This window comes from Gasterosteus aculeatus, chromosome 2 (assembly GCF_964276395.1).
Source record: "Gasterosteus aculeatus chromosome 2, fGasAcu3.hap1.1, whole genome shotgun sequence".
In the NCBI taxonomy this organism is placed as follows: domain Eukaryota; kingdom Metazoa; phylum Chordata; class Actinopteri; order Perciformes; family Gasterosteidae; genus Gasterosteus; species Gasterosteus aculeatus.
The window spans coordinates 24962863-24977926 of record NC_135689.1 but is presented as its reverse complement, the minus strand read 5'-3'; the positions used below and the strand labels follow the sequence as shown (position 1 = coordinate 24977926).

General features: G+C 43.0%; 1 protein-coding gene across 3 annotated transcripts in view; it reads left to right on the top strand.

Moving 5' to 3' along the window:
• Nucleotides 1-15064, top strand: part of plch2a (phospholipase C, eta 2a) — a 123593-nt gene that overhangs the window by 15461 nt on the left and 93068 nt on the right. Inside the window, exon 1 of one of the 3 annotated variants that reach the window (XM_078087694.1) lies at nucleotides 8348-8467. The exons of the other annotated variants lie outside the window; for them this stretch is intronic. Within the exon in view, the coding sequence (XP_077943820.1) occupies nucleotides 8443-8467 (25 nt within the window). The 5' untranslated portion in view covers nucleotides 8348-8442. Of the gene's footprint in view, nucleotides 1-8347; nucleotides 8468-15064 lie in introns of those variants that run through there. 3 annotated transcript variants of the gene reach the window in all.

Genomic DNA, 15064 nt, shown 5'->3' with positions numbered 1-15064 from the left:
AAAACTAGACTAAAAGGTAATTCGTCTTAGACCCCCTGTGTTGTGTCTACAACTGCATAATAGTCTAGCTCGCAGTACTTGGTTGTCCATCAGATGTCTCTCCTAGGACAAGTCTATAGATGTCCCTCATAGGACAGGTCTATAGATGTCCCTCCTATAGGACAGGTCTATAGATGTCCCTCCTATAGGACAGGTCTATAGCAGGTCGACAAACTTTTTGACTCGCGGCCACAGTGGGTTGTAAAATGTGACGGAGGCCAAGAACAAATGGATGAAGTGTTTGCGTGAGTGAATATAAATGACATGTGAAACATCATTACATGAAAGGATTTGGATTTTAACAAATAGCAAAGCATTTATTTGCAAAGCAATTTAACAAATTGGCAAAGGTGTAACAACTTGATGAGGACCAGGGACCTAAACGCAACACTTGTGTCCCTGAGCAAGACACCTGACCCCTAATTGCTCCCCGGGCAAAACTGTGAAAAGCCGTGGGTTTAAAGTGTAATGTAAGTCGCTTTGGATAAAAGCGTCTGCTGAATGACCTGTAATGTGATGTGATGTGATGTGATGTGCAGAGGGGATTCTTCCACTTGTGGCAGAGGTTGATTTGGTTTAAATGTTGAGACTATGAGGTGAACTGGAAACTAAATGACATGTAGGTGCTAATAGAAGCGTGTACTTGTACATCTGTATTTGACTTGCACCACGTCCAGGTTGTACAGCACCTCTCTTTGAGTGCATTATGGGAAATACAGTGTCTCCTGCTTCATGCACAAGCTGTAGATGTAGAGCAGTGCCCCCCATCCACAGGGGGGGGGGGAGGAAGATGAGCCATTGTCTGTCCAAGTCAACTCTCTTCTTGGAGATGAAATGTGAATAAAGTTATTAGCATTGTCAAGAAAACTGACATACGCCAAGGAGTTCTTCTTCTTTTGTATTTATTATTGGAGCATAGAAAGGACAAAAGGGTCCATAACGCGTTGGGAGAGTAGGGGATGGATGGAGGCCCAGAAGCTCATGCTTTTCGAACACTGCTTCATTTGAAGGAGTTTGGAGTATAGACTGAATGTATTAAATGAGTAACAAATAGAACAACCGTTTGCCTTGTATGGCCTCCAAGACAGTAAATGTATCCTGGTGTTTTGGTGGTATATTGTTTTAAAATGAGATGGAAATCCCCTTTCACAGTGCCGATGTTTGTGTTTGCTCTGCTGCACATTCGAAATGGAGCCGGTCAGCTTGAAACCCTTCATGTCCTTGTGTGTGTGTGTGTGTCTATCTTCTACAGCCCCACCCCATCTATCCAAAGAAATGACCAGCAATAGTACCTCTGGGTCGCTCATGGCTGCCACACACGAGGCTAATGAATCATATGACACACTATAATGATAAAGAAACAGCTTGACGTGCATGATATGGAGCGGGTTGGGGGGATTAGGGCGATGGGAAGGGCTGGTGAAGATGGTATGATACAATATTGAAGAGCATGTTGGATGAGGCAGAGGGAGATGCTGATCCAACCCACATGCCAGAGGAGCACGCCACTGTGTGTGGCGTGTGGCTGTGAGTATTAAAGGCTGTAGTGTGTAGAGTAATGACTCAAAGACGGGACTGGGGTCGGAGCGAAGCCTTTGATAATTACATTCAATGGGGATCGTCATCGCCGTGGACCCATTGTGTCAATTTAGCAACAGCTGCTAAATGTAGCATCATGTACAGTGTCTCACTTTCTCTTCTCTTTTTGTGGCGTATGAAAAATGGTGGCATATATCAGATTTTGTGTCATTGTGGTTATTGTAGGAGCCAATATGTGTATTGCGTTGCAGTTGCGTGTTCAGTTAATCAGATGTGTGTGTGTGTGTGTGTGTGTGGGGGGGGATCACTGTCACGTGTCTGTGTATAAAATGGATTGCGGACTGACGTCACCAGTCGGCGGTTGGTGATTGACAGGGCGGAGTGGAGCCGCAGTCTTTTGACCGTGTCATGATAATATTGTGACATCCTCTTTGTGTGGTACGGTGATACTCGCAAAGAAAGGAAACTGTATTTGGGGAACGTTCCATAAATAAAGACACTTGGCTTTCCCAAACTGAGCGGAGCGGTGTGAGATCTGTGACCGAACAAATAGCAACTCAGCGTTTACGCTCCGCTACTGCAAGAAGAAACTACAGTTATATATGTAATGTATATAAATGTCATTTGTGGTGCTGCTTGACCACCTCATTCGTAGCACTTCACTAATACAAAAACACATTTTCACTGTGGTCAATAATAGTTTTTTCTCCTGCATTTTTGTGTGAATTTAACACTTATAATGTATTTAACACGTATTCAGAGTTAACTTGTTGATTTAACACTGAAGATCGGGACAATATAAACTACAGCTTAGAGGTAAAATTGAATCTCACAGAGTGAATTTCACTCTGTGAGATTTGCTGTGTAGTAGTAGTAATGTGTAAGCTAAACATGCTAAACTAAACTAAACATGAAACTTCCCTGGTTGACTAATTTATTGTTGTAATATGTGTATTACAACAATAATGCTGGATTCAAAGGGTATTTTAAATATACGGAGGAGTAACACCGACAAGTTGATAAGACACTAATATATATTAACATCAACAGTTGATTACTGACATTAAACAGTACATTTGTTAGACACTGGCTGTTGGTGGTTTAGGAAAAAGAAAGTAGTAAAATAAACACCCAAATGTGTGTTTTCAATGTTTTCGGTCCAGTAGACTGAAAGAGGGGTTTTGTTTCGAGTCATGTGATTAGAACAATAGGTCACCCAGCGTCAATGGTACCGGTGCTGACAAATGGAATATGGAGTCAAGTGGATTGCCTGAAAACACACACACACACCCACACACACACACACACACACACACACACACACACACACACACACACACACACACACACACACACACACACACACACACACACAGCAGACTCACAAAGCATGGCCTCATTGCAAAAGGCCAAGGTAATAAATCCTATGAAAGAAGGTTTTGTGGGCGCATCACTTGTCCCCTAGCAACCAGCAGCCTGCCGTACATAAATACATGAGACAGAATATACCTTCTAATGACGGAGCAGCTTTATCAAACCACCACACAGGACTTGTTAATATAACAATACTTAATGTTACTTTATGCAACCAATACAGGAGCCAAACTATCATCTTTTCCCAAACTTGACTAATTATTTGTGTAGGAAATAAAGCCAACCTGTTTGGACATTGATTTTGAAAGTGTCACGCCCTCCCACATGTGCGATAACAACCCTCCATCATGTCTGTGCTACTCGCTCCGCTTGCCTGATTCCTTTCACACATGTCAGGTTATTAGCAGCTTTCATCTCAAACCATCTTTGATGAAGCTATATTTTGTCTTCCTGTGCATTACCCACATCATTAATGACAACTAGTGAAGGTTTAAATGATCTGCAGCGTTTCTCATTTCACACCAGAGAAATGAAACGTGGTCGATAATGTTTGCATTGCTCTTTGCTCATGAAAACCTCTAAATCTGAGTTCAGCCAATCAATCCTTTGGCCAGCTTTGGTATCTAAACTCAGGCACTCCCCTCAAAGCTCCAAGTCAATGTGCACAATCCCAAACACACACTTCCCATGGCGGTTGAACGTAGGGTTGGTATCTGCTCCCAGAGGGGGGGGCTGGGGGCCTGCATCTGCAGCGCTCTTTGTAGGGCGGCTGGGGATAAGCAGCATCGCCTTCATGAGTCCTCAGATACTGAACGGCAGAGCGAGCCGTGGATACGTTCCTAACCCTCTCAGTTAGTAGTCTCACTGAACTACAGCTCCCATTAGATCACTGCAACATGTCAACACAAGAGACATGAACGGCTGAGAGGACTGGCAGCTTCCTCTGGCTGTTACGCCCTGTTTCTAATCATGCACCATCGGGGAATTTCTCAGTTTCTACTGTGCAGTTCCGAGTGGGGAAAAGCCTCAGCCTCTGTTTAGTATGATCACTTCCTGCCAAGCAGAAGGAGCCACTGTGAATCCCCTATATGTATATATACTGTATATATATGAATCCCCTACACCTAACCCTTAATTGCTCTCTGCACAAAAAAATGTATTTAAGTCACTTTCGACAAAAGCGTCAGCTAAATGTCATTTAATATATATATTTTGTTGCAATATCCCCAATGTAAAAAGCCTATGCGGTTTTGTTATTGACCGTCAGCTATTTCAACTAAATGTTATGCAAGGCCACTTAGAGGTGCATTTCAAGACCCTTGATGTTGCAATGTAACAAATTGACATCGAGCTGTAATCTAAGACAGTCCTGATTTAAAATGATGTTTTCAGAGAAACTTGTAGCATGTAGCAAACAGGAGAGATATCTTTTGTTGGGTTCAAAATGGCAATCCATATACTTTAGAGTTTCCATAGGTAAATCAGCGGAGTAGTGATTGATTCTGAATATCTGGTGAACGTAGTAGAGCATATCGTAGTCAAAGACTACAAAGACCACTATATTTCTCTATGGGGACCAAAGAGAGAGCCAACGTTGGTGTAGGAGACGCATTTAACTTTATGTCCATGTATTTAAACAACTACATTTTGTTCTTTTTATCTGTGTTGAAAGCAAAGTGTGCCCCCTACAGGTGAGGCGGGAGCGCCTATAAGTTGGTGTGATGGTGCACAGTTGGTGGAGAAAGGTTTCACCTCGGCCTCAGCCCTGTGACTGTGCCTGGTGGTGATTGTCATCATCACGCATCCAAACAATTGGAACAGATCTTTCTTTTATGTTTTTCATTACAATAAATGACAAGGAAGTGAAGAACAAATTGCACCTGCTTTTATGTTCGTTTTGAAGAAGGGTTGTTTGAACAATGTAGTACTTCAGTAGATTGAGATGCACACGTGATCACCAGTACTATATATATTTACAATATTTTCATCTCCTCACTTTGTTGTCAGATTTTAGTAGCATCTTTCTGTTTTTTTGAGATTAGAGACTTGCATACTAGCATTATTGTGCCTCGCATCAAGGACAGCCATTATTATTGGGACTGGTCCTTCTGCCCATCCATTTGGTAGACACAATAGCTCAGGAACACCAGAAGGGAATTCCTTTCAATGTTGCACAAACGTCCACCTATACTTATCATTATATAATAATGAAGTGACGTGGTGATTTAAATTGCAATATGACTGTCAGGCAGAGGCTTAAGTTTAGTCCACAACACGATGTGTACGTAATCTATATGAAATTACTGGATTTGTTTGAAGGCAAAGTTGGGTCACTTTTACTCTGCAAGGTAATTTGAGTTAAAGCCGTTACAAGCTAACATCCTGGAACAAATGTTAGGCACAGTGATTATTTTCATATGGAACTTTAAAGGTATAGAAAACAACTATACTATCCAAACAGCCAGAAAAAAAGACACGAGATAGAGCTGGAAATAGTCATTCCGATCTCATCTGGGGGAGAAAAATAGGAGAAACAGAAGGCAACCCAGTCACAGCAAAATGTGTAATAGCTACATTGGTCCAAAAGGGAGAACATATATTTTTACAATTTACCCCCAAAATTGTGACAATAAACTTTAAACTGTCCTGTTATTGACGTGTCTAATGCGCAACCATTATTGCCCAACCAATTCGAATATATGTGTTTTTTTATCACGTCATTTTTGAGCAAAAAAGCTCTAATGAACAGTTACGGCAAATTATAATAGAAAATACCCCTTCTACAACACAAACTGAGGGAATTAGAAGTACAAGCCTTTTATGTAAGCCTGCTTCAAATATCCATCCATCCATCTTCAACTAAGCATCAGGGTTGGGGCGTGGGGGCAACAGCTCCAGCAGGGGACCCCAAACTTTTTATTTATATATATAAATGTAGATTTGGTAAAAGCAAAGAGGAAGCTCCTTTTCACCCCATATTCGTTCCCTTCAACACCTCCACTCCACCCCCAACATCTGTAAACTTTACTTCGTACTGTGGTGAGGAACGTTAAACCACATAATGAATCTACAGATTGACAAATATTATAAATCAACAGTGGTCTGTTACACCACAGGTATACCGTGTACAAAATAGACTAAGTGTACATGTATATTAATTACACGTATGAAAGGCTACTATATATAAAGCTGCATGCCGTGGCAACATCGAGTTCTGAGACATTTCTGCGTTAGCTCCACTAGAACAAGAGGTTGCCTTCTGTTTCCAACAATTCAATAGTGTTCGCTGTAATGAACCGGACGGCTTCAGGGCTTTGTGCTATCAACCTTCTTTCCCTTTCTTTCTCTTTGCCATCTGTCCCAGTTTGCTCTCTTCCTCCTTTCACTATTTTCATCTGCGTCCGACTAGCAAACCCACGTAGGAGACACAGGAGCCGAAGTCTGCCCTGAGCACTGTGGCCCTCTGGGAAAGTGCAAACGATGGTGCTGTGACTGGAAATGAGTTTGAAACCATGTGCTTGTTTGCCTAATTGCCTGATAATTGTTCAGCGCCTCACGGGATGTGAAAGGGGCATCATCATCACTCAACAAAATCACATCTTTCCCTCCTTTTCCATCGTCTTCATAATCCTGCCTTCTGCTCTATTTTTCACCTCAAAGTTGGAACACAGCCACAACCTGTTTTCAGATTACATGCAACCCGGGCCAAAAACACTGCTTTGCATTGGTTTACTCAGATCTGTGCTGTCCCAAATGACTTAAACCAGCCTTTTGGGTCTTGCAAGTTGTTTACTAATCAAAGTACAACAAGTTCGCTCAGTTTGGAGCCGCAGTTTAAAAATCTTTTGCTCTATTAAGTTATGTGGTTGGTTATGTTGTGTCCCACCAACATCGGACCACAAAGCACCTTCGTGTTTTTGTATCTGTAGGCGCAGACAGCCGGGTGAATTGACTTCTATAGGAGGTGCGTCTCGATCAGGGGTGTCAAACTCATTTTAGGTTTGGGCCAGATACTTGTGATCAAAGTGGGCCAGACCAATAAAATCACTGGGGGGTGGGGGGTTACTGCGCGGATGGTACGGTCGACGGGGAGGGTTTGGCGCAGGCGCTGCTGCTCCTGGAGTAACGCCGTGGTCGAAAAGGTCTGAGGCAGGGGCCCCCACACTTTTTACTTTCCACTCAACCTATCGAACCGACTCATGGCGATCAACCCCCCCCACTCTTTCTGTAATTCTCACAATAGCAAAGTCGTCCGGCGGGCCACACTAGATCCCCCCGCGGGCCTTGAGGTTGACACCTGTGGTCTAGATGACTGCCGCTTCCAGCGGCACATGATGCGGTGACATCATACTTCTCTGTGGAGGAAACTGTCCCGTGGCCAGACACAGTGTGCTCAAGTACACCCAAACGTCTCTTTTAAGAGCCACACACGTTATTACTGAGCAAACGTCTTCTAATGTTACTTAATATTCCGTAGAAATGTGTCGTTAAACAATGCAATTATTCTGCACTATATTCAATGCAGTCATGTGGTTGTGTGCTGTTAAAGGTTTTTCCTGGATTGGTTGCAATATAACGTTACTAACGTTACTATTAGTCATTAACGTTACTATTCCTCTATTTTTTCTGATTCAGCAACTGTCTGCAGGACGTCAGTGACCACAGGGGGTCCTCACTACGCTGACCGGCTATCTGCGCCGCAGCAAACAACATTTTTTCACAGAAGTGAAAAAAGCCTGAATTCACGTTAAGTTTGTGGCAGAAATCGTTGCGGTATCGCAGGTAGCGTCACTCCAGCGTCATTGTGCCTGTGCATAGACTATCCAACAGCACCCACCACCTCTCCCACCTATCTTCAATACTTGCCAACCTCATAAATAAACCACATCCACTTTATCCCACGAAACGTTGCTTCAGAAGATGCTCTTTGAACTACGTCACTTTCTCTGCCATTCAACGTATCCGTGGTTTGCAGAAACATTCCAACGCTACACTATTTCCCGGTGGTGGCTTTAAGCGTTAGTGTGGCTTTATGGTCTGTTTGAGTTGAAAGGCAGGTTGGACGTTTATCTCACTGAATACACTTTCAGAATAACCTCAGTGTGACCAGCCAGAAACCGACAGAAAAGCTTCCTTAGTTTTTTGACTGGACACCGTTTGCGATGCAAAACTTCAAAGAGGTCTGATTTCGGGGGCTCAGGTAATAGGTGAGAATAATCCTGTGAATTGATCTATTGACCGCTACTAACATTACATATTATACACACGGCTGTTGTGCATGGCAACCAAGGCTGCTGGAAAGAGAGAGACAGAGAGAGAGAGAGAGAGAGAGAGAGAGAGCATGGCAGGGCAAGAAGAAAATTAGGTTAGCTCCATCTCATCAGGGGCATCCACAGAGAGAGAGAGAGCGAGAGAGAGCTCTGCAGTGTGTTACTCCTCGCTCTCTGTCTCTTTACTCTCAGTTGCTTTGGCGACTCAGCAGCGAGCAGCATGGAGCTGGAGCCTCTGAGATTCAGTAAGGAACTGTCTTTTACTACTAGTACCTTTTGTTTGTGGCTTCCGTTTGTTTTTCCGCCGTCAAATATCATTTTCATTGAATTTCCACTGGCTGAAACAGGGCTCTTATCGTGGTAATGGTTTTGCCGTTTTGCTGTGATTAGCTGTCATTAAAAGTTGGATTATGTGTGCAGGCAGTGTTCTCCACCTTTTTATTCAATGCATATGGTTTTAAGAATATCCGTTTTTCAGCTGAGTTGATTAGGACGACGTATTGTGATTGGTTAAATGTTCAATTCATTCATTTAGTTTTAAGTTATTTTATTGTCATCAGTTTGGAGATTCAGCCCCTCAACGTGTAAGTTCTAGAAATAGATCTGAGAAAAACACTTTCAGGCCAGAAAATGTGAAAAAAGATGATTTCGCCTTCATCTAAAAACAGAAGCAGGGACATTTGTATCATCTGTATGAAATCTTCATTGATTAGAATCAATCGTTGGGTCTCATCCTGCAGTGCTTCATTCTGTTTCTGTTTATTACAGCATGCTTCTTGCTGCTTGCTATGAAGGCGGGGTTTCTGCACCAGACATGAACATAAGTCCTTACAATATTGTTTTACAACTGGAAAGAAAAGCATCCACAGCCTGAAATGATGCACATACGTATAAGATACCAATGCATGTTATCTTATCGGTGGCTTCCCTTGATTCCCGTACGAATGAAATAATATGAAAAAAAAGGGGAGCAGACGTTGCACACACACTCAACACCTGAGTGCTCTCCATTTGCTGAACAGGATGAAACCCCCCTGTGCACGGTGGGAGAGGTCAATGTGAAGCGCATCTTCTTCTTTATGTTTGGGTTGTTGTTCGCCCTCAGAGTGCTGGAGGAGGGGGTTTAGTTACTTCACCGTTTTAAACCTCCCCACACACACCTAACACCTCGGGTGCGTGTGACATCACTCCCTTTTTGCTGCATTGTGCATTACCACTTCATGTCGTCATTCACCCATTCACACACTGATGACACAAGCTACCGTACACAGTGACACATGCCCACCAGTAACTAGCATTCACCCCGGGTTGGTGGAGCTGTGGTGGATGGAGTCAGGACATTGTCTTTCAATTTTGCAGTAGAACTCGTTCAGCTCGTCTGCCAGGCGGAGGTCATTCATGGAGTGGGGGGGTTTGGGCTTGTCGTTAGTGAGGTGTTTGAGGCCTCTCCAAACCCAAGCAGAGTCACTTGCTGAGAACTGTTGTTGGAGTTTCTCAGAGTACAGACATTCAGCGTCTCTCACCGCCCTGCTGAACCTGTATTTTGACTCTGTGTACAATACATGAGGTCCACCTTTTAATGTGTGTGAGCGTACATTGGATGGACTGTCAGGAAATATTATTCCGATTCCAACTGAATTTTCTCACGGCCAAGGGGCACTTTGTGTTCAGCACTCCTTCGCAAACGTGACCATGGTAAATATTATAACATTATGACCAGATTACCATGTTCATACATAAAGGATACAGTCTATAATCTATATGAATAATATATTTTATTATAGACACACACGATTACATTTTAAATTCTGCAAATAGCCCAATCTCACTGCAATTTGCGATTGTGCACATATTTGGTGGTTGTTTTGAAACAGAAAGTGAGAGAGAAGAGCACACACACACACACGAACAAACCGAAGCACACTTCAAATCAATGTCAAAATCAGAGCAAATCAGATCCATGCAAATCAAACATTGGCGAGCAAAACTCTGCCTCAAGCTATGTGCTCCTCGCGAAGCTTGAATCTCCTCGCTCGCGAGGCTGTTTTCTGCTCGCTTGCTTGCAGGTTTTCTTTTTGACAGGAAGGGGGAGGACCCAGTCACCTTGGTATGTCTACATTTAATTGGTTACAAACTTGTGTTGTGGGATTCCAGAGCTTTACGCCTCCCAGTCGCACCATTCATGGTTACAAGTTGGAGCAACCGGCACCGGGATGCCAGATCACAGCCATGTTAATTTCCAGTATTTACATAATGTAACAACGTCACACAAAGGCAACCTAACACAGTCAAGAATGCAACTCCGGCAAGAATGGAAAGCAACAAGCCAGGAAAGTAACGCAAGCTGTAGGCAAGGCTCATGGCACCAAGATGCCGGCCCAGCCTACGACCCTCTCCCAGCCTCCCTAACTGCTCAGCGTAACCTCTGGCCCCGGGATGCCAGAGATTTACGCCTCCCAGTCGCACCATCCATGGCTACAGGTTGCCGCAACCGGCACTGGGATGCATCCTCACAGCTAACGTCCATGTTAGGTATTCACACAATGTAACAACGTCAAACAAAAAGGCAACCCAATGCTGTCAAGAATGCAACGCAACGAGGCAGCGACGTAATGCAAGCCGTAGGCAGGACTCATGGCACTGGGATGCTGTTGTACATATTGTGCAGATACTCATCGATGGACTTAAAGGTTTCCACTCGGGACTTGCCAGTCATCCGTTCACCCCTTTTCAAATGAAAAAATCTTCAGTTAGCCTTGAAAGAACCAGAATCAGTCGACTAGCTCCTCGCCAAAGAAGTGGAAGAAGGTTTCGTCATAGGCCCATCCACACAACCACCGTTCCGCCATTACTGCATAAACCCCATCGGCAAGCATCACAACTATGAAATTCTCAAGAAGGAAAAGTATCATTATTCGGAACGGGATCACATTCTTCAACAAAGACACGCAATCTACATTTGTATACGGACTCCGCTCCTTCTGTTGATTTTGGGGGCTTCTACAATGGGAGATGAAGTTCAGAAGCTTGGCCGCTCATGTAGACACCAGTACGATGCCAGTTCCTCGAAATTCGGTGCCGACGTTCAACCTGTAAACCCTACCCTTCTACCGCTGATCGCCGGCTTGCAAAACTCCAGTCAGCATCCACCCTCGCCTCCTACTGGACAGCATGGAAGAGCCTCCACAACTGATACCAAGTAACCTTCCTGTCATCCGACTTGGTGAACACAACAGGCTTCGTCACCTCTGCCCATTCCGAGATGGCCATCAAAACGGAGACTACCAAAACCTACCGTAGTGGCATAACCGTCTTCTGCAAACTCTTAACCGGGAAAACATGAGAAGCCTGGAATCATCCCCAATTACCCTCACTCCTCAAAGGACTATCAAAGAAAGAGCCCTCATACAGCCCTCGTCGCCTCCCCTTCTCCTTTTGACCTCCTGTTCACCCGTATGATCGCTATTCGTTCCAGATACAATAACCCGCACCTTGCCTTAATCTTGGGAGCCATGTTCTCCCTGGCCTTTTTCAGATTCCTCAGATGCTCAGAATTTACCGCCTCAACCCTCACCTTCAATGCACGCCGCCATCCCTGCATACACAACGTATCTCGTCTTTCGGAAGACACCATGACATTCTTCTTAAAGGAAACAAAAACCAACCGATCAGGCCAACTGACACCTGTTTTTACTTCAAGATACAGTCAGCCGTGGGTCCTTTCGAAACCCTTTCAACGTAGTTGCAGCTTCGACAATCCCATAGCCTATCACCAACTCACCTCTTCATCTCACAATCCGGCGAAGCAGCCACCAGATTCGGATTCAGAAAACTCCATCCAAATCATGGGCCTGGTGCTCACAAGTCTATCATCGCTGTATCTGTTCAGATCTCAAAGATCTTCAAGCCGCTCAATCACACCTCACATATTGGGAGTCTTTTGGGGATCCGCCGTGCCACCGGGCGCACGGCGGATCCTCCGACGTAGTTCCCCACAACCCATCCGACCGTCCAGACGAAATCAATCGCACGTTCACTCATGACAAACGCTTTAAGTCACCCCTTGGTCCTTGCTAGTGAATTGGGGATACTCTTCTGCCAGAGGTGTTGTTGTGATGTTTATCACACAAATGTTCCAAACCCTCCAAAGTTGTCCAATAGAGTTTCAACAATCTTATGTTGGAGCATTTGATTTTTTCTGGGGGAGTTTTAAATGCTCCCTGTCACACATTCATTTGATTTTTCAGATTACAACACATTATCATGGAGTTCACACTGCTGTACTTAACTGAAGAAAGTTCCTCCATAAGACTTACATATACACAGTTCATAGGTACATACATGTGCAGTGGAGTTTTCAACAAGCAGGCTGCCAGCCCTCCTTTTGTCCTCATTGGAAAACCCAACATGCAGGACATCCACACACTCAGGTGTGTTTGCTGGCTCGGAGGCAGAGGACATGTCTCACATTCAGGACTTAATGGGTTTGATTTGTTTTAGCCGATGGGGTGTTGAGCTCCTGGAGGGCTGCTGCAGTGTGTTACACACGGCTAGTATACAAACAAACCTGAAATCTCACACATCCGTTTGGTCCGCTATAATCTGAAGGTGACAAATGGATTTTCTTTTGTGGTTTTGCTGATTTCAAACGTGATGATAGAAGGTAGCTAACAAGGTCTTGTTCCTTTGTCATCTTTGTTGAGGGTTGCATATGCTCAGTTCTAATCAGGGAAGTTCTTTTTGAAAAGCCGTTGATTTTTAGGGCCTGAACCGACTGAAAGTTCCTATTGTGTTTCAAAAGATTATTTATAATTGTTTTTTTTTGGTGCTTTGGTCAGCTCGAGGTGAGTGGCCAAAGCACCAAATTGACAACTTTTACTGGTAAGAGAGATTACCAGACACACCTCCTTATCAACCGTCATTGAAGGGTTAAATAATACATTAATTCATTTCAGCAGCTCTATGGAAAAAGGAAACACAATCTGTAGCCGTTGACACTTTAGGACGCACAGCAATCATTTTATAATCAACATGTTTTACACAGAGAACTGTTGATAGAAACCGCCACACAAGAACACTGTGAAAGGGATCAAATGTTTGGACAAAAGACAACAGGAGAGCCTCTAAAGCCCCTTTTTTGGTGTTGTGTCCTTTTAAACAGTTTCATGTGAAATGTCGCGCATCTCCTTGTCAGAACTAATGTTGATTTAACACATTCTTTTGTCCTGTCATATTAAATAGGCTTGTTTGTATTGTATGTGTGTACTTGAGATCTAAAGAACAATTCTGTCGCTATATATATATATATATATATATATATATATATATATATATATATATATATATATATATATATATTAGGGTTGTCAAGATTAACGCATTAATCTAAGCGATTAATGTGGCCAAGATTAATGCAGGGCTCTCAAGTGTCACGCATTGAACGTCACATTTCGCTCTCTAGTCACGCACTCCTGCCACACATCCAATTCCTCACGTCCAAGAAGTTGGACTCCGGTCCAAGCCGTGTTGGTTACCCCCCCCGTCGGCCATAGCGTCGACCACACCCGACAACATTTTTTCTGAAAACTTGAGAGCCCTTGTTTATTTAATTCCCGTCCCAACGATATACAGCAGAGAACTGAGCAGAGAAATTACTCCACGTGTCAATCAGAAGTGTCAAATGGACCACTTAAAGCACTGCTATGCTAAGCTAGCTGCTAGGCGACTTCCATCTGAACATCTAACGTTACAGTCTGCAGAGGACCACCACTGTGTCCTTAAAAGACGGTGGTTTGAAAACGTCCTGCTAAATGGGGGGAGATTGTTGGCACTTCAAACAGGAGAGTCGCTAGTTCAACATGTTCCACCAGGTGGAATTCGACCCACGACAGTGTCTAAAATACACGCTTTCTAAGTGATTACTCATTGCTTGTAAAATGTAGTCCTTAATATAAAAACAAACATTCATTAAAAACAACATTGTAACAACAACATTCATTAATCGTCATTGATTGATATGAATGAATTTCAAAATGTGCTATTAATTAGTTCATTTTTTTAATTTGACAGCCCTGATATATGTATATATATATATATATATATATATATATATATATATATATATATATATATATATATATATATATATATATATATATATATATATATATATATATATATATATACATATCTCTTAACTGTGGAGGCGTCAAGTATAAAAAGGGAACACTGGCTGACCTGATTTTATCCACCTCACAACAAATTGTTATTCATATGTTTATGAAAACTGCAATATGGCATTTCTTGCCCTTCACACGCCTTGTTTAGTACAATCAATAGAGAGTTTCTAGACAAACAAACAAACAAACATTATTGACATAATTGAAGCGCAAACCCCCCAGTCCTCATATTTTAATAGCTGAAACAATGAAATGAAGGGAAAATGCGGCCAATCAATGAAGTACAAAATAATGCGAAAACAAGCAGGACGAAAAGTGTTTTTCATAAAGTCAATAGGACAAACATGGACTATTACTGCCACGCTTGAGGATGTATTGAGACTGGAATTGAGCCACACGCCAAATAGTTAATTAATTTACACGTAGGAGGTAATAAAGAATAAGTGGATACTGGAAAAAGGAAGGAGAAACAAGAGGCTAAAGGCCCTTTGACCTGCTCACTCCATCGTATACCTCGGCAGAGAAAGAGTCCTGGCTCCTGAGAGCGAAGATGAGGTTTGGGAATTCAGACGTGTAGCATTGGTGCCCATTCACAGTCTCTATGGACTGCTCCAAAGAAAGGGTTGATTAAATTGTAGCAGCGAAATTCCTGGCTGTTGCACT